The following is a 27,816-nucleotide window of genomic DNA, read 5'->3' as shown; positions in this document are numbered from 1 at the left end:
GCTGTGAATAATTTAGTGTGGCATCATGTTGCTGCTGATTTAGGACTGGTTTATTGGTCTAGTGAGATGACTTCAACTAGAAACATTTACTCTTCCTGTTATGTTTCTGTTTTGTTACTGAAATTAAGCTTTTCACCTTTGGCTGCGAATAAGGTGATTGTGCATGGTAGAAGGGAGAGGAGGAAGATGACGACGAGGAAGTTGAAAACAAAAGCATTATACTTTTCCCAGAATATCTTACAAGTTGGTATCTGTGTACAGTAATCACAAATTGATGATTTATGTTCAATTAATCAGCATTTGCATCTGAGAAAATTCTACAGGAAGGTAGAACCTGGTTGCATTCAGGGAACTAGATGAAGACTAGCTAAAGAAAAAGGGTTTATGAAGGTTTATATCCTTGCTCTCTTTTCTTACTGTACTGGTAGATATAGTTGCACAAGAATGTGAAATCATCAGTATAAGAAAACAAATAGTCCATTGACTTCAGTGGCATTAAGCCAGGAGTTTATTGTTAGCATATACTCAAAACTTTTCCTAGAAAGAAAAAAGCCCCATGGGTATCATTTGTTAGCCAGTGGGCTGTTATGACAATTGTTAAATGGAAGTAATAGGTATCTGGTATATTTGATTTGATCTTGGCCATTTGTTTTCCATAACTTATCTAAAAACTGCTCTAGCCTTATTTGTATGTATCTTAATGGACCGATAGTCCCATATTTGATAATAGTTATTAATATACCACACATAATGCATAACAATTATGTATATTTCTAAAAGAGAGTCTACTTAAGGTCACCAGTGACACCCAGTGGATAAATACTGCAATTAAATCACTTGAAAATACCACACTATTCTTCCAAATACAGTGGTATGTCGGTTTTTGAATGTCTTTGTTGATGAACATTTCAGTTTTCGAATGCCATAAACCTGGAAGTAAATGCTTCGGTTTTTGAACATGCCTTAGAAGTCGAACAGAAACGCGGCTTCTGCTGAGTGCAAGATCCTGAGGCCTAGCTGTTGGCTATTGAGTTTTCAGAACTTTTTTTTGAATGTTTCAGAACTTGAACGGTCTTCTGGAATGGATTATGTTCAAAAACCGAGGTACCATTGTATTCCTTAAACATAAAGAAGACTGTATGGTGTTGTCTCATTACATTTTTCTAAACCATTTTATCTCCTTTCTTACCTTAACTTTCAGTTTCTATAACTGGGTTGTCATAATATAATTGCCATCAGCCTGCCATAATATCTAAAAAGATGTTTATGAATACATGTTATCTCTTTTTAATTCAGTACTTAACCAGTGGTGACTATATGCAATGGCCTCAAGCCACCGGTCTTCACCAGTGCCTCCATCAAAGAGCAGTGATACTTTCATTAAAAGGGAAGTGGATTCTGCCAAACGCTTTCGACCAGTGCAGTCGCTGCCAGATGTATGTCCCAAGGAACCAACAGGTGAGTGTCTTTAACAAAATTGGCTTAACTTTTTTCCAGACTAAGTGCCACGTTACCCCATTGAAAAGCTGTTGAGTGCCACATTACAGTATGTATGTATGTATTAAATTTGTATGCAAATTTAATACAGACATTCATACATACAGCATAAAAACAAAATAAAGAAACAAGAACAAAATCAAAACACACCAATAAACCCTCTTTCACAAACACATTTAAAAGGACATAGAATGTTAATCAACCACAGGGGTGGTTGAAGAGGAACATTTTTTCCTGGCACCTAAAGATGCATAATGAAGAGCCAGGTGGGATCTCAAAGGCACTAGGTCTAGACCCTTACCCTTAACTCTCTCCCTCTCTCCCTCTCTCTCCCTCTCTCCCTCTCCCCCTCTCCCCATACATACACCATATCTCATGGAAACTCAGATCTATGTTTGATACACGCGTGTCCCCACTTAAATGAGGGTTATGTTCCCAGGTACCACAAGAACACATGAAATCATGTATAGTGGGGAACACCAGCTAAAAAGCCAAACACCAGTACAATTGCTCCCTCCAAACCTCTTTTCTCAAACTCCAACTCTCCACATGCCTCCCCTTTCACACATTTTTTGCAGTTTAAATAGATTTATTTAATTATTTCCCAGCTCTGCGTGTATACATGAGTTGAACACGCGTAAGTGGAGAGACGCGTGTCATTAGCAGGGTAGGCATGGTAAAGTTTATGCTGTTAAACATACACATTGTGTACCTGTTGAAGTCTGTGGACGTGACAAACTACATTCTAGTGATTTCAGGGGATCTCTTCTGAGTGTGACTTAGACAGATACAATCCTTAAATAGTGAATTGATATTAGTTTGTTTATTGCACAGTTGCATATTACTACAGACATAAAAAAGTAAATGTTTAAATTTTGGATATTTGCATTAAAATTAATACCCCTCCCCACCTTCTCACTATATAGAAGGGTCTGGAAACTTCCGTTTCAGTGTATCTGAAGAAGTGTGCATGCACACGAAAGCTCATACCAAGAACTAACTTAGTTGGTCTTTAAGGTGCTACTGGAAGGAAAAAAAAAATTGTTTTGACTATGGCAGACCAACACGGCTACCTATCTGTAACTGCATTAAACTTGATAGCCTATGTGAGCTTGAATGAAAAGAACATGCTGGATGAGTAAAAAATCAATTTCAATAAGATTGTTTTTATAGCAAAAACAATTAAAATCAATTTCAGGGTTATGTAACTCTTGAAATGCTGCATTGTCTTCTAATTCTTCTCTTAATTATACTTTTAGGTTCTGCTTTTTTATTTTTTTGTACCTTTGAAAGGAGCAAACAATAGTAAATTACATGATGACTGTTTCAATGTGTGGAATATTTGTATGTCTGTCATTGTGAGGCTTTGCAAAATGTACAAAGATAACAATTGTTAATACGCTTCATTTCTCTGATATCTGAAATTACCTGCTGCGTGGAGATTTGTATCTGCTACCTCACTGCCAACATTGGAGAGTTCAGAGTTTTCTGTTCTACCCTGAATGCTAAAATGAATATTAAGATAAGATGGATATATTTCAGTCTAAACACAAAGGTGCAGAGCAGTCCTGCAGTACATAATTAGAGTGCAATACCTCCTTAAGATATTTATTTGTATGGTTAATTCTTAAATTATGCTACAGATTTTATCTTGTCATTGCTGGAAAAAATGCATGCCTCTTTCAAGCTACTGTTTTGCCTTTCAGGTGATCCTAATAGTTTATGTGACAGTCCAGCGTTAGTTGCTGATCAACATAGATGGACTATTTATCATTCCAAAGTAAATCTCCCAGCAGCACTAAATGATCCTCGGTTAACAAAAAGGGAATCTGATTTCTTTACAAAAACATGGGGACAGGATTTTGTGGACATTGAAGTTGTGCCTTCGCTCTACCTCCCACAGATCAGCAAGGAAATTTTTGTAACATACCAACAGGAAATTGTTCAGGTAAAAGAGAAATCCTATGATAGACCTGTCTCTTTCTGATGTTCAGGCTGTGAGTGCTGTTGCTTTTGTAGCAAATAAGGGCAGAAAAAGGAGAGTTGGGGGAACCCAAAGCTAGAAAGAAAGAAAGAAACCCCATAGTTCCTCAAAACAGCCTAATGAGGATTGAGTCTGCTCAGTGGCCATGGAATGCTGACTGACTTTTTTTGCGTATTCTGTGCAGTTTAATTTGCTACCTCACAGAAGATGATAAAAATGTATTTGTCTCTTTAAGTTCTTTCACTGTTTATTTTTCTTCTTGCAAGCTGGCTTAGGACCTAAATTGCCTGCTTGGTGAGGGACTGATAGTGAGGAGGTGAGCGGGAAAAGGAATCTGCTGCCAGACCAGGCAGGCAGAGGATGAGCACAGTTCATGCTAAACAATTTATTTTTTAAAGTTAATGCTAACTTGTCAACCAAAGCCAGCTTTGAGCTAGTGTTTCAGGTCCTGTTTTGTTAGCCTCATAGAAAACCATGAGGATGTACAAGCAAACCATAGTTTAGCTACACAAAACTGTGGTTTCCTGTTACATCTGAAGTGGCCCACACTTAATGGAAATTTTTACATTTGTTGCACACACACAGTTGTATATGAACATTTTTTAAAAGATTTCATATGCTGGGAGAAGAAACACGACTTGCTCATTTAAACAGTTTTTCCTATTTTTAAGCAGCGTGATGAAAGAAGTACAAGCTCTCTGTGCACAAAGGCTGGAAGTTTGGAACAGTTACTCTACTCTACTCTGAATGTGTCTGCACACACTCTACCTAGCCCTTCTCAGTTTGAGCAGCAAGGTTTGAAGAGGACTTCAAGATGCATTTGACTAAATGAACTTGGAAGCTTCCTTGCAGTAGGAAACCAGTAATCCAGAGTTGCTGGTCATGGGGAGGCTTCTAAGTCTGTCCAGTTGAATTTGCATAGAAGACCCCTTCATGCTAAGCACCCTAAGATGGAGAGTGGAGGGTTGGTGCTGCTGTACACACAAAAGTTGTGGGACACACGGACACTTAGTCCCCTGCACTCCCCCCCCCCTTCCCTTGCATGTTCAGGATGAAGGCCTGAAGAGTACTTGAGTGCTAAACCTTACAAAGAAGCCTTAGGCCCTCAGGTGCTTTGGGACGATATGTCCCACCAACCATGGAGATAATGGGGGTTGTAGTCCAACAGCATATGTGGACCTAAGGTTGGGGAAGTCTACTTCAGAGGATAGCCCAGTCCTATGCATGCCTACTCAGAAATAAGAGCTATTGTAGGCGTTATTCCCAGGTATGTGCGCATAGGATGTCAGCTTTAGTTAAAGGTATAAGAATAATTGGCCTTGATATATATATATATTTAATCTTTAATATATTTTATTAATAGGAATGCAGTCCTCAATTACACCATTGCATTATAATAGATTTAATTTGTCAGTTAATTTTCATTTTGCATAGGAAACCTAAATAATGTGCTGTGGGAAAAAAATGTTTCAAACCCGGAATTTTCTTCACCTTTTGTAGAGAGAAAAGATTCATGAGAGATGCAAGACCATTTGTCCTCCTAAAGATACTTTTGATAGGACACTCTTACATACTCATGGTAGGTTACAGGTTTTCTTGTAGCTGCTTCGTCATTCTCTTTAATTTACTAGGGCTGCCATACGTCTGGAATGTCACTCTTCATTGGATAAATTGAGTCCCTGAGTGGGGAACAATGAAGTAAGGTAGTCATAAAATATGCAGGAAAAAGATAACAATATACAGAAATGACAGAGTATGTAGGGCCAATAAATGAACAAAACAACAGCTTCACCATAAAGCAAGCAAAGATAAATTACAGTGAAGACAGCAATTAGAATTTCTAATTTCACCCAATACCTGGGTAAAGAAAATACGACATCTAGCTGACTGAAATATTTCAAATTGTCTGCCCTGAATCTTTGAAAATTCAGCTTCATTTAATGTCCCCAAATTCTAGTATTTATGAGAGAGAGAGAAACATTTCTGTATTCACTTTATGCCATGCATAATTTTATACACCTCTCTCATATTCCCTGTCTTTTCATCTCTCCAATGGCTCGAGAGTGAAAGAGGTGAATAACTGCCTCCCCACTGCCTGCTGAAATGGTTCTTCAATCTACAAAGGAGAATATTTGCTTTAATAATATTTTCTTCTATTTATCTAAAATGACTGAGTTCAGATTTTTCTTACTTGTGTATATTCAATCTGAAACCAAATCCGGAAACATTCCAAAGTTTAATAAGGGCCTGTATGTTTCATAAAATTGAAAATGAATGAGCAACTGGAGTTTACTGTGAAAATATGTAATTTGAATCTTCTATTTGTTGCGGCATTTTATTTTTAGATAAATCCAGGACAGATCTGGAGCAAGTACCTAAGGTATGATGGAGATTTTCATAGCTGTAAGAAGAAATGCTTTGCTCGTGTCTTTTGCTTATTAATTTATTTGGGCTGTATGTATTATTTATTGAATTTATATACCGCTCTATACTCGCAGGTCTCAGGGCGGTGTACAGAATAGAGATACAAATTTTAGCATAGCTTATCCTACTCTTATATGTGACAATGTATGCAGAATTTAGGCAACTTATCAAAATGCATCATTTCCAGTTGTTTTCACCAATCTTCCTCTTTTTGAAGTTGTTTCTTTTGCTAGATTCTGAAGATTAACTATTCACACTAACACTATAGTCACATTTTATTTTATTTTTGTCCTTTGCTGCAATAATCCGTACATATTTCACACATTCGTAGGCCCAATGTACTACAGCAAGCTTCAGATTTGTGTGATCTCTCCTTCTTTCCTCCTTAGTCCACAAGGTTGAGGAATAGCGTTCTTTAAAGCTTTTATTTGTGGTTTAGAACAAAATATAGTTATAACAACAACAACAACAACAACAACAACAACAACAACAATTTTTATTTATCTCCCACCCATCTGGCTGAGTTTCCAAAGATGGAAATATTATGTTATATAAAAATATAATAAAACAACAAACATTAAAATCCAGAATATCTTATACAGACTATAAATAAACCAATAAACCAATAGATAACCCAAGGTACTATTTTGGGTTAGCAGAGTCAGTAACCTGAAGTGTATGTAGCCTGAAGCGTATGTAACCTGAGGTACCACTGTATAGGAATTTCAAGTTGTGTTGCTAGCTGCTAGCTAAAGGAGAACAGAAGATGGGAAGGAATAGCTGTTGGCCCTTTCTTTGCACTGCAACCATTGCATTATTGTTGGACATAGCACAGTTACTCAAGGGCCTTTGGGTAATGTAACCCTTGTGATTGAATCTGACCAGGTTGGCCAGAGTTAACTTTGCATGCTTATTAACACAGTTCTCCAGGTGTTTTCTGTCTGTTACTGCTGCACAGAAGAAATGTGAAAGAGGTATTGAGTTTGATGCCTCCTATGCCTCTTCCAGTGAGTTGGCCTTTTGTAATGGCCTGCTAGAGATTATTAGGGAAGGGATTGAAAATAAAATTGTAATGTTATGCCCTCATACAAATCTGTGGTTCACACTGTGCCATGCTTGACACATGCTTATGCAGTTATAATTTTTTCAGCTCAAAATTGTTCAGTGTAGAAAAGGGCAACCAGAAGTTAAACCTAGCAACATAGTAGATTTACTATTGACCATCTGCAATTACTGAAGCCAGGAACACAAGTAGTCGTCATCAGTGGCAAAGGTTTCATATTGCTAGACTGTAGGCGTCACAGAGTGCCTCCTCCATGCTCTGTTACTCTATTTTATTTCTATTTCTATTTTCTTCATTTTGCCAGTTTTGTCCGGCCCTAGTATTCTGTGAAAAACCCCAGAAAAGTTCAGTGAATTGCTCAGATTTATAGAAACCTTACCTAACATCATTAAACATTATGATGAAACATTTTTAAAAGCATTATTTCATGGTGACAGTTATATTTGTTTTCATAATTAGTATAAGGATGAAGCATGTTGATGATTACAATATGCTTGTTCTGGTAAAATTAATCTATTAAAAAAACCTAAACTATTATTTGACCAGTCAGCTGGACAAATATAACCTCAAGTCTAAAGCATTAAATGGTGGTATAAAAACTTAGGCTTACTTATTTGAGAATAAGGCCAACTGAACTCAGTGGGACTTATTTCTGAGAGATGGATGTAGAGTTCCACTGTTAAGCAGTATTTTAGATTACCTATATGCATATACTGTAAAAGTACTGCTCTGAATCACATTTACAAGTTGATGTACACCCCAAATATAGAAATTGATATGAAGTCTAAGTGATATTCTCCACCAGGCCTGCATATAAATGGATTCATCAAGTCTGCACTATACAGGTAAAGGTGGGAACATTAGTGATGTGTGGTAATGAGATGTGATTGACTTCTTTTTTCAGATTTTTTTAAAACCAGATTTTGCCTTGGAAGATCCCCTAACATTTAATGCAGTATTACCTTGGTCTCATTTTAATACTACTGGAGGCAAAGGAAATCGTGATGCAGCTTCCTCAAAGTTGCTTCAAGAAAAGGTAAATAAACTCCGTGCTTTTCTCCCCCAGGGGGTACTCAAGGGGACATAGAACCAGCACCTCTTTTTGTTCTTGTTAAAAAACACTGACATTTACTGTAGCAACTTCATGGTGAGTACCAGCACCTATTTTTCTAGGGAAAAAAGCACTGAATAAACTGTTTCCATAGCAGGTATTTGATCAGTGCAATGGAAGTTTCTTTATTAAGATGCTAACTGTGCATATTTTCTTGGCTTGTGTAATTCTGGTTGAGCTCTTTCAGAATAAAATGTTTGTTTGTTTGTAGCCTGCCCATCTGACTGGGTTGCCCCAGCCACTCTATAATATATAGATATTATAAAGGACTGTTGATTGCTTCTGTTGGAAGGTTAAGAACATTAAACCCTAAAAATGGATTGTGGCATAAGCATTTAAGGCAAGCCACTTTATCAACATTTGAAGTGTGGGTTATCCTTGCTTGATACTGATATCATTTCTGATATCAAAGGCTCTTAATCTGCTGTTACCCCATTTAGGATGGATGCACAATTTATTACTTATTTATGTTTATTCCATCTCTATCCTGTCTTTCCTCAAAATGGCTCAAGGTGGGGTTTGTGATTCTGCCTTCCTCCCATTTATCTTCACAACAACCTTATGAAGTAGGTTAGTCAGCGAGTCTGATGTCAGTGAAAATTTGAACAAAGTCTCCATAATCCTTGTCTGACACCCTAACCACTATATCAGTTGACTATCAGCGCTAATTGAGCCCAGATTCATTCTGTTTCAAAGAGAAGCCAGCTGGGCAGAATGCTGATTGGATAGTCGTAGATTCCGAAGACTCTTCCTGCCTCCAGTAAAAAAAGGAGGTGTTCGAAAAAAAGATTGTTGCTTTCTAAAAAGGCACTGAACACACATTGAGGTGGATTAACATGTCAGACACCTAAAAATACATTTAAATTTGAAAGCCTACATGAAGCATAGGTAGGAGGCAAAAATGAACAACTGAATGGGAACAACTTTGTGTCAATAAAGGAGCAAAAATGGGGAAGCAGTCTTTGTTCAGCAGTAGAAAACCCACACCAGTTTTGCCGTGGGAAATAGTCTGATGCACATCAGAGATATAATTGAGTGCAGCCCAAAGAATGGTGGGTGACAGTGAGAAGTTCTTATTACATAGTGAGACCAGAAGGCAGTGCAAAAAATTAAGAATGCCACATTACAATTTAGAGTGTGAGTGAGCATGATATGTAAGTGAACTGAGCTGTTCAACTGTGGAATGGACTCCCTGGGAAGGTGGTAGATTCTCCTTCCTTCAAGGTTTTTAAGTCTGTCCTGGGTGCTTTAGTTAGGATTCCTGCATTGCAGGGCGTTAGACTAGATGATCCTTGGGGTCCCTTCCAACTCTACAATTCTATGATTCTGCAATATATTAACAGGAAAGTGGGTATTCATTACTCAAACTTGTAATGATTCAGCAAAAGCAAGTTAAATAGGGTATGTGAACTTTTAATGGAAGATAATATTGTGGTGCACAAGACACTTCCAGTCGTTATTGATCTGAAAGTATCAAATCTGCAAATTAATTCCAACTTAGCCAGTTCATGCTGAAGTCTCATTTTGAAACTTTCCTCCTTGAAGAATGCAGCTTTCAAGCCTGTTCTTAAATGTTCAGGGAGATTGAAATACACCTCCAGTGTCATGCTGTATACTTTTTTTCTTGTTTTTCTTTGTTTAGTTTTAAATCCAGTGTTCATTAAATATGGGCTGTGTTCCTGGGTATGTGCATGTGTGATTTGTAAAGGCAGCGTGCCCATTTTACTTGAGTTAAATGTCTGGTATTGTGACACTGATTGTGGTAGATTAAGAGCACAAATGTTACAATATTGATTTCTCTTTCTTCCCTTAAGCTGAGCCACTATCTGGATATTGTGGAAGTAAATATCGCTCATCAAATCTCTCTCCGCTCAGAAGCATTTTTTCATGCCATGACCTCCCAGCATGAGCTGCAAGACTACCTCAGGAAAACCTCCCAGGCTGTAAAAATGCTTCGAGATAAAATAGGCCAAATTGATAAAGTAATGTGTGAAGGATCTCTTAAAGTTTTAAGATTATCATTGACTAGAAATAACTGTATAAAAGCATATAATAAACTGAAGTTAATGGCAACAGTGCACCAAACACAACCTACTGTACAGCTATTACTGTCTACTTCTGAATTTGTTGGAGCGTTAGACTTGATAGCAACAACACAAGAGGTGCTACAGCAGGAGCTCCAGGGCATTCACAGTTTCCGGTAGGTGACATTTGACATTCCAATAGAAATTCATAATCACATATAAAATTATTATGATCAGTTTCAAGGGATATCTAGTTCATGCAGATCTAAGTTGGTATTCAACTTAATTTAACTCAGAGTAGAGCTGTTGAAATTAATGGATATGACTAAGTGAGTAAAACTTGGCTGCATACCACCTATAACGCGTATCTTTATATATGTTATTGAGTTGTACTAATTTACTATATTGTTAATTTTATTACAGTATATTAGTGTCCAGTGAGAATGTAATTAGTCAGGTTTTTTAAAAAAGGCCCTAAAAGCATCCTTGATATAGTGTGAATTCTTATTTACATTAATAGTTGTACACCACATAAATGCAAAGGTAAAGGGTCTTCAGACTGCCCTTCCTCTCTGTCCTAAATATAGGCCAGTCAAGATCAATGGGTGAATACAGGTCACCTAGTATTATGAGAGTAGGTGGAAAGTTGTCTTTGTCTATTTTCCTCCACACCATCCATAATTTAATAAAGCACTGTCACACTCCTCCCCCCAAAAAATCTTGTTTTCTAGACTAAAAGGCCCTTTATATTTTAGTCCAGGGTTTCCCAAAGTGGTCGATAATGACTCCTGGGCTTGATGGGGCTGTGCAAGGAGTGAATAAAGACCTGTGGCTCAAAATGAATTAGGGGTGGAAAAGAAGCTTGCAGAAAAGGGCATGTCATGCGCAGAGTGAACGTCCCTTGCCAGTAAGGAACCTCTGTATTTAACAAGATGATTCCACAATACAACCATATTCTCAGACCGTACTGCTTTGCTGCTAAAAAAATTGTCTATAGGTGCTTTTCCTCACTTTATTCATTTACATTGGGTCAATGACAACTTCATAAGCTCATCCAGGGTTCAGGTGTGGAGAAACCCTGTTTCTAAGCCTTTCTTAGGGTGAAGATAGTCATCCTTTTTGAGTTACGTCGAACAGAAATCAATCTAGTGCTCCAGATGTTTCTTTCCCTTAGATTTGTGTCAGGGTGTGAAATGCTTTTCTAATAGTCATTGAATGGAGCCCAGCTTTTTTATTCCAGTGATGCTCTCTTGCTGGACTAACCATTGTGCTCCTTTAGATTTGTTCTCCATGCATTGGTTCTTATTTACCTTTTTGTTTTCTGTTTGCCCAGATTTTAGAAATCCTTTTAGATCTCCTTGCATTCTACAAACTTGGTCTTCTCACTGCCCCTTCTGACTCCATCTCTTTATTGAAAAAAATAGATAGCTCTCACCTCAATAAATATCTTTGGGGAAGCATTACTGCATGCATACCTCCACTGTTAGAAGTCAGTTTACTCTTGCCCTCTATTTCCTGTTTTTTAGCCAGTTACTGATCCCTACGAGGACCTGTCAACATCTCCCATGACTGCCGAGTTCTCAAGAGTCTTTGGCTACTCATGAAGTGTGTAATTAGAATGCATATTTTATAGCAAATTGTTCTCCTTTCATGGAGATGTCTGACATTAATGTCACAGTGGAATTTAAAAGTGTTTTTTTCTTTTGCTGCAAAGGAAGACATAACGTAAATAAACTGTATTCAGTGTCCTTTATAGTGTTATTTATTGTGTAGAAATTACCCAGATGATAGTTATACATCCCCATATTTCCCTGATATTGAGATAATGGCACTTTCATGCTCCCTGTCATGATTATTTTAACTTTTTCACCCATTTTTTTCTTGAACAGGCATCTTGGATCACAGCTATGTGAATTAGAAAAACTCATAGATAAAATGATGATTGCAGAGTTTTCTACCTATGCTCACAGTGACTTAAATAGACCTCTGGAAGAAGAATGTCAGATTCTGGAAGAGGTACAGTACTCCCCATTTAGAAGGCTTTTTGCGGTCTAATTGCCTCTCAGGACATAGAACAGAATACACTGCTGTCAATGCCTATTCCATTCACTTTTCTTCTACAAAATGAGTTTTCACCAACACATCTTGAATCCTCTCAGTAATTTGAAAGCATTAATTCTGGCATTTTCCATTCAATTCTTTTTTATTTCTCAGCTGTGTCATAATGCATACCACTTGTCCACTCCTCCACAAATACGCACCCTGTATTGTCCTTAGCAGAACTAGCTTCTATGTATAGTATGTGGGGATGAACGCAAAGTATACGTCTGTAGCACATGGCTTCTACAGCAGCCAATAATTTCTGGTGGGCCAGAATTAAACCTTGACCTTAATAGTACAGAGACTAACTCCTATTGTACTTTTCAGATTTGCTATTTAGCATGTTAATTTATCTGCACTAGTTAGGTTCTAATTTGCCATTTGAGTTTTGATTATCTTTCTTTTACATGTTATCTTTATTCTTGTTTTTTTTTTCTAAATAGGAAAGGCTTGTATCTTTAGTGTTTGGACTTCTAAAACAAAGGAAATTGAATTTTTTTGAAATATATGGAGATGAAATTATTGCAACGGCAAAAAATATAATTAAACAGGTAATTTATTTTTGAGGGATTTTTACCTTTCACATATATTTTAGTTAAATGTTTTGTGCAGTGCTTTTTTTCTAAAAAGATATTTAGGGATACTCTCATTTTGACTCATGAAAATCACCATTTTATAGTTCAAATTGGGAAAAGTAAATACAGGAAATGGAAAAAAGTACATAGTTTCACAAAATGTTTAGGGGTATTCGTCCCCCCAGGAAAAAAGCACTGGTTTTATGTATGTACTTTTCAGGTCTTCTGATATTTCCAGGTATCTAAACCGGTTTTCTTTCTCTATCATTAGTTATACAAAGCCCAAAGAATGGATATACGTTGTAGATTTATCATATGTTTTGCTTATTGATTGTTGTTTGAAACAATAATCTAGATTTTAAAAATAGATGTATTTTTTATAAGCTGTAAATAATGGAGTACCATAATCGCTGACCATTGGCCTTCTGACTGGGGATGATGGGAGCTGTCGTCCAACAGCTTTGGGGGACCCAAGGTGAGGAAGGCTGCTCTAAAATACCACCGTTGCAACTATACCAATCTGGATTGGGCTTCCCACACCTGCCATTTATTGCTCTCCTCTTTAGTTTAGCTCTGCCCAATCCTCCTTGAATTTTCTGTGCTGTTTTGGGAAAAGAGACATCATCTTAATCCTAGTATTGAAAAGATTTTATATTCTTTGGGTTCTAAACACACTGGCTTATTTTGGACAGTCTTTTCAGGCTTAGCATAAACTAGAAATGAAGCAAAGAAGGAGAAGCTTTGAAAGGCCATAGGCAAGGGGTCAGCAACCTTTTTCAGCAGGGGACTGGTCCACCGTCCCTCAGACCATGTGGTGGGCTGGACTGTTTGGGGGGAGCGGGGAATGAACGAATTCCTATGCCCCACAAATAACCCAGAGATGCATTTTAAATAAAAGCACACATTCTACTCATGTAAAAACACGCTGGTTTCCGGACCATCTGCGGGCCAGATTGAGAAGGCGATTGGGCTGCATCCGGCCCACGGGCCTTAGGCTGCCTACCCCTGCTGTAGGCAATACTTGGTGCATTTCAGGGTGTCATTATCTTTCCTTTTTTACTGCACACATAAGATTTTTACACATACACTTAAAATGAATGTGACCCACATGAATTACACTTAAAATGTGAATGTGTAACATACAGTTGTCTCATAGTAATGTATGAATAGGCACTCAGAATAATGTTTGAAGGGTACAAAAATGGCATTCAGGACAACTTATCAAATGTTTTAAAAAGGTATTTGGAAACCATAGGCAGGACTGAGTGAACATTTTCAGTGGCCTGGGCTTCAGTCCTTAAACCTGGATTGCAGTTTCCTGCATCATTCTTCACACATCACAATAATCAGCAGGAGGAAAATAAAGCTGAATAAGGTGATCTGTGAGCAGACTTGCCTAATGCATGTGTGGTCCAATTTCATTTTCCATTGTGAAGTTTTTATTATTTCAGCTCTGAATATTAGGATAATCAGGAAATGTCTGATTCAGGGGTAGAAAGCTTTCTCTCCAAATTTAATTCTAAGACATGTTTTTCTTATATCTTTGCAGTGTGTGGTTAATACAGTGTCACAAATAGAAGAAATAGACACAGACGTGGTTGTTAAGTAAGTATAAAGGATAAAGCTTTGAGTTGCTATGAACTAGATTTACCATTTGCTTCTCTATCTGTGAATTGCCTAGCAATTTTGTCCACATGCTTTTTACTTCTTTTTGGCATCTGTGCTTTTATCATAATTCCTATAACTTTGAAAGAGTGCATGTGTTGATCATGCGCAAAAGCAGAGGTGAAAATGGCAGGTCATGCAAGATACACTTTCTGAAATTCTTTTTCCTACATGGCATTAAAGGTGCAAAGCTTTATCTCCTTTTCCTCTGGTCATCATAGAGAGAGAGAGAATGAATTTTGAAAAACTTACGTTAAGGCTGCAATCCTATACAATCAGTGGTTCCCAATTAGCTAGTTACTGAGGACCCCTATTTTTCAAAAGCCAAGCCATGGACCCCCTACTTTTGAAAATGTTGATAACTCCATGGTAGTTTCCTGTACAGATGATTTTTTAAAAAGAAAATGTGGGGTAGCGCCTAATAAGGAAAGGATTTTAGGTATACGAAATAAGAGTCTATAAAATTTGTGATATTACCTTTCAAAAATGACAAAGATTTAGTTGGAGGGAAGACCAATTTAATTTTATAAACATATAGTACAAGTGAATAAATTATGACATGTCTAGCAGCTACTAAACATAAATAATAATAATGAACTTACTTACTTACTTGCAACCCATTTGACTAGGTTGCCCCAGCCACTCTGGGCAGTTCCCAACAAAATGTTAAAAACACACTGTCAGGTCTGTAGGTGGTTGCTCGCAAGTAAACAGCCAGGACTCCAACTTGTCTTTTACAGGTTTTATTGAGTTCAAACTATGTACAGTTCAGAAGTCCAAAGTTCATGTCTTGCAGGTTCCGAGAGTAGCTTTTTCTGGTCCCCAGCATAAGAACTTAGATGTCAGGCCTGGTCGTTGTCCTCTTCAGATCACCACACGAACACTTCTTGTTCTTTTATAACTTTTTATTGATTATTAACAAAACAATCTTATAAACGGTTCTTAACTATTATTCCTCAGAGTCACTTCTTTCAGATACCTTCTGAGCTCTGCTTCTCCATGACCAGCCACCCTCAAAATGGCGAGCGCGCCCTTCCCTTCGCTTTCCCACTCTTTTTCCTAACCTCCTGGCTAGAGCTGGCCTGTATCTCCCCTCCTCCCAATCTGAGCTAGAACTGAACCCTTGCCTTTCCTGGGAACAGCCGGTCCCTCCCTGTTGTTCCTCTTGCTCTCTTCTGTTAGATTCACTGCTCCCCTTCCCCCCTTGAGGAATGCTTTCTCCCTCTGAGAAACTGAAAACTTCTAACTCTTCCCTGACATAGACACCCCTCCAAATCTTCCTCCCCTCCTTACGTTTGATGCCTCTGCGCAAACTGGGCGACGGAAGCGGCATGATTGTTTCGCTACCAGCCTGGCTGAGAGAGGTGCTTGGGCTCACCTCTCTGTGAGCTTTTGCCTAGCTTCCCCCCTCCATACTTCAAAATAAGTGGGTATAGAATTGCAGTTTAAGCATCAAAACCTCAGGCATAACTAGGAGATCAGGCAGGCAAATTCTTCCAAAGCAAAGAATGTTGTATGACACTGAAAAGGCCAGTGCTAATATTTTAAACACATATTTGCAATCCACTCTCATTGATCCTTTTTTGCTGGGAAAAGAATAAGCTGCTCCAGTTTCTAATTTGTAGCTAGAGGGCAATTCAGTTTTGAAAATGTATTCCACTTGGTTAATCTCAAAAACTCAGAGGATTTCGGCTATAATTCTGTTGAAAGACTAATTGTTTAACTGTCCATTTACTTCTCAGGATTTCCTTCTTTTTTCAATTACAGATTTAAAAACATTGTGTCATGTAATTGTTTATCATTCTAGAAGAGTGTTTTGGCAATACTAGAAAAACTGATTAAATTTTAGCATTTTCCCTTGGCAGGAAAAAAAAACAATAAATGCACAATCCTGTGAATGTCAGCTCAGAAGTAAGATCCTTTGAGTTAATGGTCTTACTGCCAGGTTTGTGTGTTGTGTTGCAGCCTAACCTTAGTTACTTTTTCTCCTTGAGAGCTATAATTATTGCTTTCATAGGAATTAAAACAAATTGACATGTTCCATTTTTAAAGGAACAAGTTTTAAATCTTAAACAACCCATTCTCTGTTCTGACTCTATTAGCTGTGCTGGACATAATGATAAATCAAATTTTATCATGGTGGAAATGATTTGCAATAAGGCTTGGATTACATGCTGCCTCCTACCTGCTCCTCTTCTGGCACAGCTGTGAGGCCCTAGGAAAAATTGGCAACTTTCATTTTTGTGTTTGATTAACCACAGTATGCCATTTCTTCAAAGTCCAACTAACTGGTCAATCTTAAGAATGGTTTGTTGAAAGAAGTGAACTCAAGCAACAAGCTATGAAACTGGCTTGCTTCAACAAACCATAGTTAAGATTAGCTGCTGTTTAGGGTTCAGATGTAATGATAAACTCCAGTTAATCAAAAAGAGAAGTGAAAGCTTTAAATCTCCTCCTGGAGGAGAGGGGAGGATGAAATGTGGGAGCTGAGACCACCTGCTGCTTATTCTCATCAGGATAAACCATGATTTAATCCCCGCAACAGGGTGAGCTCCCGTTGCGGGGTCCCAGCTCCTGCCAACCTAGCAGTTCGAAAGCACGTCCAAGTGCAAGTAGATAAATAGGTACCATTCTGGCGGGAAGGTAAACGGCATTTCCGTGTGCTGCTCTGGTTTGCCAGAAATGGCTTAGTCATGCCGGCCACATGACCCGGAAGCTGTACGCTGGCTCCCTCGGCCAATAAAGCGAGATGAGCACCGCAACCCCAGAGTCGGCCACGACTGGACCTAATGGTCAGGGGTCCCTTTACCTTTACATGTACTACAGAATTATCTGCAAAGTTCCTGAAAGTCTTCAGTTTCTGAAACCTCACAATACAAATTTTGCTACAGAAATTATGTAAACATAATTTAATGTTGATCTTCTTCATCATTTTTATTATGCATTCCCCCCCCCCAAGGTGTACTGTTAGTCTTTGTATCATTCACCATAATAATAGCACTGTGAGGTAGACCTTAATATACCTTTTTAGAGATAGGAAGCTGAGCCTGAGAAGCTGAAGACAGAACTGGCAAGGATGTACCCAAGGCCACCTTACAGGATGAGAGTTAAACTGAGTTTAAATGAAATTGTAATTATTGTTTTATGGTATTCTTCATAGACTTGCAGATCAAATGAGGATGATGAATTTTCCGCAGTGGTTTGATCTACTGAAAGATATATTTTCTAATTTTATTTTATTTCTCAAGAGAATTAAGGTAAGAAGTGTACTTTATAGACTTTATATTGTTATTAAGCCAATTGAATTTTGATAACATTTGGACTTGGGTCTCTTGCATCGGCTGAGTGAGTTTTCATGAAAGGCATTGGAGAGTCCTCTGCCATTATCCAAAAGCAGGCAGGCTGCACCTCAGGCAATACTTCACTGCCCCTTGCTCAGATCATAATCCCTTTGGCAGGTTAATTGTTCTTCAAAGCTGAACTGCTGACATCCTGGGGCCTCTTATGAGAATCACATTTTAAATTGAGAGATCAAGCCTTAAGGCTCCTGCCTATAAGTTACCCAGAGGTATTGCTTCAGCTGAATGTTAATTTTTACCCTCCTTTCTTAGATTCACAATACACTTCTGAATGAATTTTAGCCTTGTATGGCATTATAATCTATTTGTACAGCTGGAAGTGGAAGTGGAAATTACCACAATTCACATGTTCCTCTGAGGTCAGGAATGGAAATCATACAAGCAAATACAGTGGATGCTCGGGTTGCGAACATGATCCGTGCGGGATGCACGTTCACAACCCACATCTGCACACACGCAGGTTGCAATTTGGCGCTTCCTCGCATGCGCAAAGCACGATTTAGCGCTTCTGCATATGCGCTACCGCCGAAACCCAGAAGTAACCAGTTCCGGTACTTCCGGGTTTCGGCAGTCCGCAACCCGAAAAAACTCAACCTGAAGCGGCTGTAACCCGAGGTATGAATGTATAAGCAGTATTCACAATCTTTTTACTGTGCGAATATTACATGATTGCATTATTTTCTACATTTTTTTAATGTCTCCCTTCCATTGAAATTTATTGGTGTTAATTACGCAGTTAACTACACTAGTTTCAGACATAGCAGATAGCGGGATGAATAATGTAGATTTTAGGAGAAGCTAAAATGCAGTGGAACAAGAAACGGTGCTGACTGTGAGGAACACAGGGTGGTGCGGAAATCACTGTTTCCTTCTATCCCTAGCTCTACAGTGTAACAAAACTAGATTCAACATTGTGGTGTGGGAAAATATTGTGAATTTCTTCATCAATTAAATCTCTGTATGTGCTGATAATTCTAGAACTTCTGCCTCTGAAATTGATACCGTACCTTAGATCAAGCCCTGAAAGATAACACTATCATTATTAATGTTTCATGTTTTATCCTTTTTAAAAAAATATTTGGGGAAATAGCCAAATGGCATAAATTTATTGGCCTTAGTTTTAAAATTCTGCCAGTCACTTTTTGCAGAATTCATATGAACCATCATGATTATTGCATTTAGCAAGTGACAGAAGATGTTATGGGGCAGCATAAATGATGTAAACATAGTGGATATGAATCTTTCTGTTGTGTTCAGATTTTGCAGTATTTAAAATAGAAACATTCTTGCTAAAAGATGTACTCTTCGAGGAATTCACCACTGTCTCAATTTTTTTAACCAGCACTTATTTTATCTTAGGCAACACTAAATGTTATCAGAAGAGTGGTTCTCTTGGTTCTAGACAAGAACCAGAGGAGCAAGGAACTGGGTGATACTTCTGCTCAGAAGAACTCTGCAAAGGACAGTACCATAGACGCAGAACTGGTGTATCTGGCGCATGAGGGCATGTTCATAAGTGATGCCTTCGGTGAAGGAGACCTCCCGTCTGCAGCAGCTTATTCTGCCTCTCAGAGAAACCTTTCCCCAGACAGTGAACCCAGCAGCAGTGACTCTGTATCTGAGCCAGAATGTACCACTGACTCCTCATCTAGCAAGGAACAGACTTCGTCCAGTATTACACCAGGTGGAATTGACATCATGTAGGTAGTAAAAAAAGAAAAAGCAGGATTCAGTCCCCGCTGCAGCTAAACAAATTAACGAAATTAGCACAAATTCACTGCTTTTAAATTTGATATTGAAAGTAAACTTTCCCAGAAGCTCTAAAAAATGTGAGCCTAAAACTCAGTTTCACGTTTAATGCATATTCTGCCCATGTTGGCTTCTCAACCCTTGAGTCTAACACCTACAGTTTCATAGCATTCTGTAGGTTGTACCCAACAGGGTGTTATGGGGACACTGCAGAGAAGATTTTAGAAGCAGGAAGGCTGTAGGGGAGAAGAGAAGAAGGGGAAGTCATGGTGTGTGAATGGAAGTCTGCTCTTTCAGCCTCAGCCATTAACTTGGTTTCTCTTTTGAATTTGATGATATAAATTTATGACTGCACTCTATGATATGATAATAAATTGTCCCTCCCATTTTCATTTCAGATCTAATATGATATAAGCATTCCAAATTTTGAAGCCCTTTGTTTTTAGTTGCAGTTAATTACACCTGAAGAGCTTTGTAGATTCTTTCTTCTTTTCTTATCTTTACTTTTCTCTAGTCTCTGTTTGCCCTGTTTAAGAGCCCTAGCTGTGTTCCCTGACCCTACACCCATATGAGTTAGGAATGGGTTTCAGTCCTCCTTTTTGGCTTCACTGATGCACCATATGGACATAGAATTTCCTGTGTCTGAGAGTAGCTATTATACAGAGAGCAAGGCATAGACGCCACAACAGTGAGGTTACCAGCCACCCACAGCCTTTCCCTGTCATGATATTTGGTAAAATCTTGGACCAGCCTTAGTTGGAGAACACTTGTGGCCACTCGACAAGTCAAAAGGCAAATATTTTTCCCCATTTCATTTCTATACAGCCTCATATTTTTAGGGAAAAACCTCAACGCAGTTTACAGCACATTAAAGTATTAAAGAAAACAATCCAGAATAAAACATTACTGAAGAAAGTCAAATATAAAGTATACAAAGCAACATGATTAACAGGAAACTAAAATATTATCTTAAAGATGTCAGAAGAAAACATTACAAAGGAGATAAACTACGGGATGCCCATTTAACACAGCAAATAAAGCAAAACAGACATCTTACACATTTAAAAAGAAAACATTGCTAAAGGAAATAAAATATAAAATGCACATTTAAAATGGCATAAATAACAAGAGAATAAAATATTATCATAAGCATAGAACATAGCTGCAGCTATTGCTGCCAGTCCTGCCAATGGTGGTTCATGGCGGGTGACAGCTAGAAGCTGCCAATATACTTCCCTCTCTGGAAATAGCATGTTGGAAAGACTCAGGTTAATGTATACTACGTTAAACAAAAATGTGTTCTAGTGGAATGGTGTGTAAATAATGTAAACACGGTGTAAAAGACTTAAATGATCAGTAATTGGCCATCAATTACTTGGTTTTTTGTTTTTTAGTTTTGGTCTTTTGGTATATGTTATTTGTCACTTCACTTGCTGCTGCTATCTATTGGATAGTTGAAAAGTCAATTCTGCTCCAGTTCAGAGATTGTTATTGACATCAAAATGCAAAGTTCTCATTGTCTATATAGTTGCATGCGAATCGTTTCCCTTTTTGAGCAGACTGGTGGGGCACTGGATTGTTTCAGCTGAAAATTATGTGTCAACAAAGTCTTCCTTCTATTTCTTTCAGGATTGGTGAGGACATAAAGCTCTCAGAACTGGAACTAGGTAGATTAGCAAACAACATCCAGGACCTACTTTACAGTGCCTCTGATATTTGTCATGATCGTTCTGTCAAGTTCCTAATGGCTAGAGCAAAAGTAAGTTCCATGCATAGACCTGTGTCCCAGAAGAGATCCAGCTAGGGTCATTAATGTAATCACGTCCTTACACCTGGACCCAACACAGTCAACAGGACTGATGTCTAAAAATAGCCTGAAAGTTGGAAAGGGCTTTGCTTTATATTTGAGATGATATTCATACAATAGCCCAGGGTGAGGAACTGTTGGCGGTTCAGGTCACTCACCTGTCAATCACCTGATGACATAATGATATCAGATAGTCCATGCTGATGGCGCTTTCCTTACTGCATAGCTTTTTCAGCCTTTATAATGGGGTAGGATAACAGTGAAAATAGTTATGATGCTGTTACATCACCTTTTTCATTTAGGATGGGTTCCTGGAGAAATTGAACTCTACAGAGTTTGTTGCTCTTTCGCGACTGATGGAAACTTTCATCTTGGATACAGAACAAATCTGTGGTAGGAAGAGTATGTCATTGCGTGGTGCACTTCAGAGTCAAGCTAACAGATTTGTAAACAGATTCCATGAGGAAAGAAAGACCAAACTCAGGTATCTTTCCGTGATTATGTGCATGTCTGCTTCAAGGCTCCTTAATGCAACAGCTCCTGAAGCTTCCCACTACCACCACCTTTCGTAATGAAAGGGCAAAAGGTGGGAGAAAGGTGCTCCATAAGAACTATCTGCCCACCCTGACCTCAGTTTCTGAGACAGTGCCATTTCTGTTGCTTATAACTCCTTTCCATTCCAGCCTATATTTGGTATCAGGTTTTTCCCTGAGTTATATGGCATTGTTCACTTAGCTCAGAGCAAAGTCAGGTGGCTAAATGGTTTGGTTAAAGTGTGTCGTCTGATTTGAGGAACTAGGGTTCAAATCCCCTTTCATGAAGCTCACAGGGTGACCTTGGACCAGTCGCCAACACTCAGCCTAACCTGCCCCACAGGGTTATTGTGAGGATAACTGAGGATGGGGGAAAGAGTCATGGGCACCACCTTGAGCTCCTTAGAGGTGGGATATAAATGCAATAAGAAACAGTCAAAGAAAAAAAACAACCCAGTAGTGTAATCTGAGGCCCAATGTACGCATAAGCAGTAACAACTTTCTGCACATTGCATCATGTGAAAAGTGAGGAGCTGCTTCCCATAAGGTTACCCAGTTTTGGTCTTAGGGTTAACAGAGGTGGTTTAGTTGAAGTTGTATGGGAACTCACTTCACACAAATGCCTTTCCACATCTTACTGATGGCCACACATGTGGCTCACTGGATGTATGAGTTGGAATGAAATCTCTTGATGGTCAGACTGCCTCATAAATTTTCATTCTCAGTTATTTCCATAAGGCTTTTGCCAGCACAGATTTCTTTAGTCTGCCTGCCACTGATTAGTATTTGAATCAATTGACTATTTCATGATTTCATCCTGGTAAGAAATTTGAAATCAGTACGGACACATAGCTCTTCAAGGCAATGTGTTCTAATTTTTGGACTTCCCCTTCCTTTATGTGTATAAATAGCCTCCTGCTAGATAACGAGCGCTGGAAGCAAGCTGATGTTCCGGCAGAGTTTCAGGATCTTGTGGATTCTATATCAGATGGCAGAATTGCTTTACCAGAAAAGAAAACAGGAGGTGAGTTTCTTGGCTCCTTGTTACTTTAGTAATTTCCATGTGGACATGATGCTGCAAAATGTTGACAGGCATATTTTATGTTTCTGGAGCAGTAGACCATTTTTAAAGGGTTAATTTACTTTGAAGCACAGTAGGAAACTGAGGATGTTCAACCAAATTAAAAGAAGAGAAAAGGCAAAGGCCAGAGGGTGGGAGTTGGGAAGGTTTTTCATACCTTGCAGGGCTGCCACCCATGTCCCAGCCACCCACTCCTGCACTGGACCGCTGACTGCAGCCTCTTGCTCCTTCCCTCCCATCTCAGGGCAAGGTTCAGGACAAGGAAGGGAATTCTTCCACCCTAGAATCTATCCTGGCTCACTTAATGGCAGCAGCTGGAGCGGCCCAAAACAAAATAAACCTTCATACAGCAAAGAGCTCACATGTCAGCCCACTTGCAGCATGCTCATTGGTCAGAAAAGCACTGCCTGCCCGTCCACGGGACAGGAATTCCCTTTACCAACACTACCACTTCCTTCTATTTCTTTCTTTTTCCGTGCTTTGTCAGTGGAGAAGACATTGAAAGCTTCAGAAAATAAACCAAAGCAAGGTTCCACTTCGATCCAAATGGAAGCAAAGTGCCAGTCCAAAGTTCTGTACCAAAATAAGCTATCTGAAGCAGGATTTGGTTTTCCCTGTGCACACTCTCCCACCCACTTTTTTGGCTTCCCTGCAACCTTCTTCGCCATCCAAGGCTGCTGTGTCCTCCCTCCCTGACTCTTCTTAGCTACATATCCCCTCAAACTTGGCTGTTTCACCCTCCTGTGTAGGAAGAAAGGGGTCGCTGGGAATTCAGCCCAACAGAAGTGGCTGGAAGTTAAGGACCCCCCCCCCCCAAATTCCCAGTTTTTGCTGGTGTGGATAGTTGAGAGCAGCAGGCGCCTGAAGAGAACATGGACCCCCCAATGTTTGTGAGAGAATCCTGTGTGCTACAAGTTGCATGGGTGGTGCATGCTCAGACATGGAGGGAAGCAGGTTCTTCAGCCGAGCCCCTGTCCACACTTTCTGACTAAGAGCATTCCTTGCGCCTGTGCATTGTAAAGTGCATAGAGGGACTCTGTTGAAGAACCTTCTTCCCTCTGCACCTGAGCATGCGCCAGGGGAGTAAGCTAGTCCCTCCGGTTCACGGAGTGCATGCCAGTGTTACAAAGTGGAAATGGAGGAGTAAAGTACAGGGTAATTTTCATCCCTGGACCTTTTTTTAAAGAGACAGTTGCAATGTTATTTGTGTTGTTTTTAATTTTAGATCCCCCCTCCTTTTTTATTCAATTGTTTTAGCACCTGAAGAAAGAAAGCCAACTGACTTCCTTGTTGTTGATGGACAAAAATATGCTGTAGTTGGGTAAGACATGTGTGTTCACTTTTGAATATTAAAATATTTATTAGTTTTTGTGAAAGTTGAGGAAAACTCCTGAGTAAGCCTCGTGCATATAATTCCCTTTTTAAGATCCTCGGCAAATTTCAGTCAAATGTTTGTTTTCTTTCTTTTGATGTCATCATGTGATAATTTGGGTTTCTCTAAAATCACTAGCCAGAGATATTATATGGTACATACCACACCAGTATTTCTGTTTTAAGTCTCTGCTGTGTGCTCTGAACTTAATGTTTAGGAAATGCTAGTAAAAAGAAAGATTCAAAAATAAGATTTTTTAAAAAAAGTTTTTCATCTAATTGATGTTGCTGCTCTGACCCCAGTGTATATGGTCAATCAATGGAATTAATGTCTGAGTGAGGACTTGAACCCTGCTCTCCCAGTTCCTAGTCCAACACTCTAACCACTCCACCAGTCTACTGTATATTTTGAAATTTTGTTTGTCTATCTAAACACTTATGCATTCAGTCATCACTTAAGATATCTTAACCAAATTTGGCAGGATGGTTCTAGAGGTCATAGAGGGGTGCTTTGGTCTATTTTGGATAGGTTGCTGTTGGCTTCTTAGAACTGCTGAGCACTCCCTTCGTGTGTGTGTGTGTGTGTGTGTGTGTGTGTGTGTGTGTGGTCACAGCAGTATACTTCGCTGAAATAACTTCGGATCTTTTACCATTTTGCTGCAGAAAATTGCACCCTCCTACTCTGTCATTGGTAGTTGGCATTTGTGACTTTCCCTAAAATGCACCATCTCTTTCACTGACCATAAGCTAGCTCTACTGAAGCCAGTGAGGATTTCCCCATTTAATTCAATGGCATATGAGCTGAACTCACCTGGAAAGTAAAATTCAGGAGCCACAATAGAAATTGGCAGGCAATGGTGTTGGCTAATAGCAAAAGATGAGAAGGAAAAGGTTGAAGTGTGTTTTTAAAGATGTTTTGATGACTTGCAGTCTGTCATATGGTCTGAGTGTGTCTGTTTGATTCTTTGTCTTGCAGGACAGTGTTGTTGTTAATTAGAATCATCCTTGAATACTGCCAGTGTGTGGATAGCATCCCCTCAATAGCTACTGACATGCTTACTCGTCTGTCTGATTTACTAAAGGTACAGCTCCCTCAGATCTTTCCTAAAATGCAGGGAATGTACCTTGCTTTTTAAAATATATTTTTATGAAATGGCTTTATGAAAATAAATAGGTATGGTCAATGAAAATGTGGGGGGAAATAGCTTAACTGTTAACATCAGAAAACTTGTGTGGGACTTTGAACTCTTTTTGATGCACACAGAAGTTTGTAAGAGAGCTTTCTGTTCATTTTTTCACCTTGTGGGATGCCAAGCAACTCCCAGTGTTGACTTTGATATTTAAGCCATATCCCTTCCCTCCGTCCTGTTGAATGTCATTATTAATTTTTGTGCTGCTCCTAGCTCACAGCCAGCTGGATCAGCTTCAGACACTAAGATTAAATCACAAATTAGTAAAGCAAAGAATAACTTAATCTATAACTGAACAAATTCAAAGGCCTTGCCTTGTCCTTTGAAAGACCATTTGACTTAATGCTGCTGATTAAAGACCAGTATTTTCAGTTTCTTGGAAGAGTTGTTTGTTTCTTTTTTAGCACTAAGGTGCTGATTTCTGCAAGTATCTAGTTGGAATAAAATAAGTACTGTGGCATTGCATGTCTCAGAAAAACTAAGAGCTTGGTAATTGTTGTCTTAAAGAAAGCGAGAATCATAAATGTTGGAAGGGATCCCAGAGTTCATCTAGTCCCCACCCCACCCCCCACCCTGTACGATACAGAATCTGCACTAAGAATGTTAGAACAGCAGGAGGCAGTTCATGCAAAGAGGCTTTTCAAGCTCACGTCTCTCCTCCACACTCATAGAACCCTCTCCAGAGGCTCTGGGGGACGTAGTCCAGCTGGGTCAGACTAAAGCACTTTCCAGTCAAGCAGCAACCTGTTTTTCACCGTGCCCTCTCCTCTCCCACTCTTCCCCCCCCCCAGCAACTGGTGTTTGGAGACATGCTACCTCAGATGCTGAGATGGTGTACAGCTATCATAACTTGTAGCCTTATCTTCCATGAATTTGTCTATAAGATCATGAGATAACTACAACATGACTCCCAGTTCCCATCAGCCTTTCTCTCTTTCTCTGTTTACCTTCCTCTCTTTCTCAGTATTTCAACTCAAGAAGTTGTCAGCTAGTGCTTGGAGCAGGCGCCCTGCAAGTGGTGGGCTTGAAAACAATAACTACAAAAAATTTAGGTATGGATTTGGCTTAAACTTTCTATAGTCATGTAAATTCCCTTTTCAATTTTCTAAAGAAACTTCGAGTAAGCAGCTTTTCCAGAACATATTTTTGTGGTTGTATTGCAAATTCTTTTATGGGCAGTATGTGAAGGAGCTAGCATGTAATAGATATTTTAAAATTCAGTTCATGAAAAAGAGCTGCCTTCTGATTAACTTTTGTGTAGTGGCACAGTAATCCTTAGGAACATGCTGTTGGTGAATTTCTAAAATAAAAGTAGTATTTCCTCATGCAGAATGCTGTGCATATTTTCTTTATTGCAGTTTGCATAGGAAAAGATCTCATAGTATAGTAATAGCTCTTCTGTGTTGTTTTGTTCTGTTTTCTTCTCTGTCTTCACAGCCCTCTCATCACGCTGCCTACAGCTCATAGTGCACTACATTCCTGTTATCAGAGCTCACTTTGAAGCTCGCCTGCAACCCAAACAGTTCAGCATGCTTAGGCATTTTGACCACATTACCAAGGTATTTTTCTAATAATTTTCTGGATTGAAATACCTTGTTACTATTGTTGTTGTTATTAGGTAAGAAAAACCTGCATGCATTTTACATTCCCTGCATGGGCAGTCGTTTTGGTGGTTCCAACCTAGAGGTGTGCATTACTATGGTTGCATAGTAATAACCTCAGTGCAGTGTGAATGTCCATTTGCTCATCTGCCTTTGTTCGTTGACAGTGCTGGGAATAGATGCTATAGGATCTCATAAACCTTTTCCTTTTCTTCTGAATAAGTTCACATCCATAATACCAATTCCGGCAGCTGCCAACAGATTCCCTTTGTGCTGCAGTCCCACCTGCTCTTGCTTCCTTTCTCTAAACTCCCATCTTCCATACTCCATTGTACATGAGAGAAAAAACTGTCTTTTAAGCATCTAGAACAGTGGTTCCCAATTAGGGACCTGGGGACCCCTGGGGGTCTGCAGAACACACTCAGGGGTCCATGGCACCGACCCCTGCCAGGGACTTGCTTATCTTGTTAACTGCTCAGTGAAGGCCTTCCAGGGGTCATCCTCCTTGCTGGCAGGGGAAAAACTTGTGAAAGAGTTGGGGGTGGCAAGTAAACTGGGATTGGGCAAAAACCTCTGACACAGTTTCATAGGGCTCTTGTGACTGGAGGGGAGGGGAGAAGAGAGTGCAAACAACTCACATGCTTATCGTTTTTTTTAAAATGTAAGGGATCCCTCCCCCCTT

The 27,816-nt window shown here is 39.1% G+C and overlaps 1 protein-coding gene across 3 annotated transcripts in view; it reads left to right on the top strand.

The window, feature by feature from the left end:
* The window catches only part of VPS54 (VPS54 subunit of GARP complex), a 44,377-nt gene that overhangs the window by 8,544 nt on the left and 8,017 nt on the right, over positions 1–27,816 (top strand). For 2 of the 3 annotated variants that reach the window (XM_081906104.1, XM_081906105.1), the window contains exons 2-19: positions 1,297–1,458; positions 3,204–3,445; positions 4,982–5,060; positions 5,827–5,861; positions 7,873–8,004; positions 9,894–10,279; positions 11,993–12,119; positions 12,647–12,754; positions 14,328–14,383; positions 17,604–17,700; positions 19,162–19,502; positions 21,181–21,310; positions 21,661–21,842; positions 22,803–22,915; positions 24,230–24,293; positions 25,320–25,425; positions 26,498–26,585; positions 26,971–27,092. In XM_081906104.1, coding sequence (XP_081762230.1) covers positions 1,323–1,458; positions 3,204–3,445; positions 4,982–5,060; positions 5,827–5,861; positions 7,873–8,004; positions 9,894–10,279; positions 11,993–12,119; positions 12,647–12,754; positions 14,328–14,383; positions 17,604–17,700; positions 19,162–19,502; positions 21,181–21,310; positions 21,661–21,842; positions 22,803–22,915; positions 24,230–24,293; positions 25,320–25,425; positions 26,498–26,585; positions 26,971–27,092 — 2,544 coding nt within the window. In that variant the 5' untranslated portion in view covers positions 1,297–1,322. Of the gene's footprint in view, positions 1–265; positions 391–1,296; positions 1,459–3,203; positions 3,446–4,981; positions 5,061–5,826; positions 5,862–7,872; positions 8,005–9,893; positions 10,280–11,992; positions 12,120–12,646; positions 12,755–14,327; positions 14,384–17,603; positions 17,701–19,161; positions 19,503–21,180; positions 21,311–21,660; positions 21,843–22,802; positions 22,916–24,229; positions 24,294–25,319; positions 25,426–26,497; positions 26,586–26,970; positions 27,093–27,816 lie in introns of those variants that run through there. The other variant, XM_081906106.1, reaches the window with a different exon arrangement.

Source organism: Podarcis melisellensis (assembly GCF_964234715.1).
Source record: "Podarcis melisellensis genome assembly, chromosome: 3".
Taxonomy (NCBI): Eukaryota; Metazoa; Chordata; class Lepidosauria; order Squamata; family Lacertidae; genus Podarcis; species Podarcis melisellensis.
The sequence above is the reverse complement of the archived record's forward strand: the minus strand, read 5'-3'. Positions and strand labels throughout refer to the sequence as shown.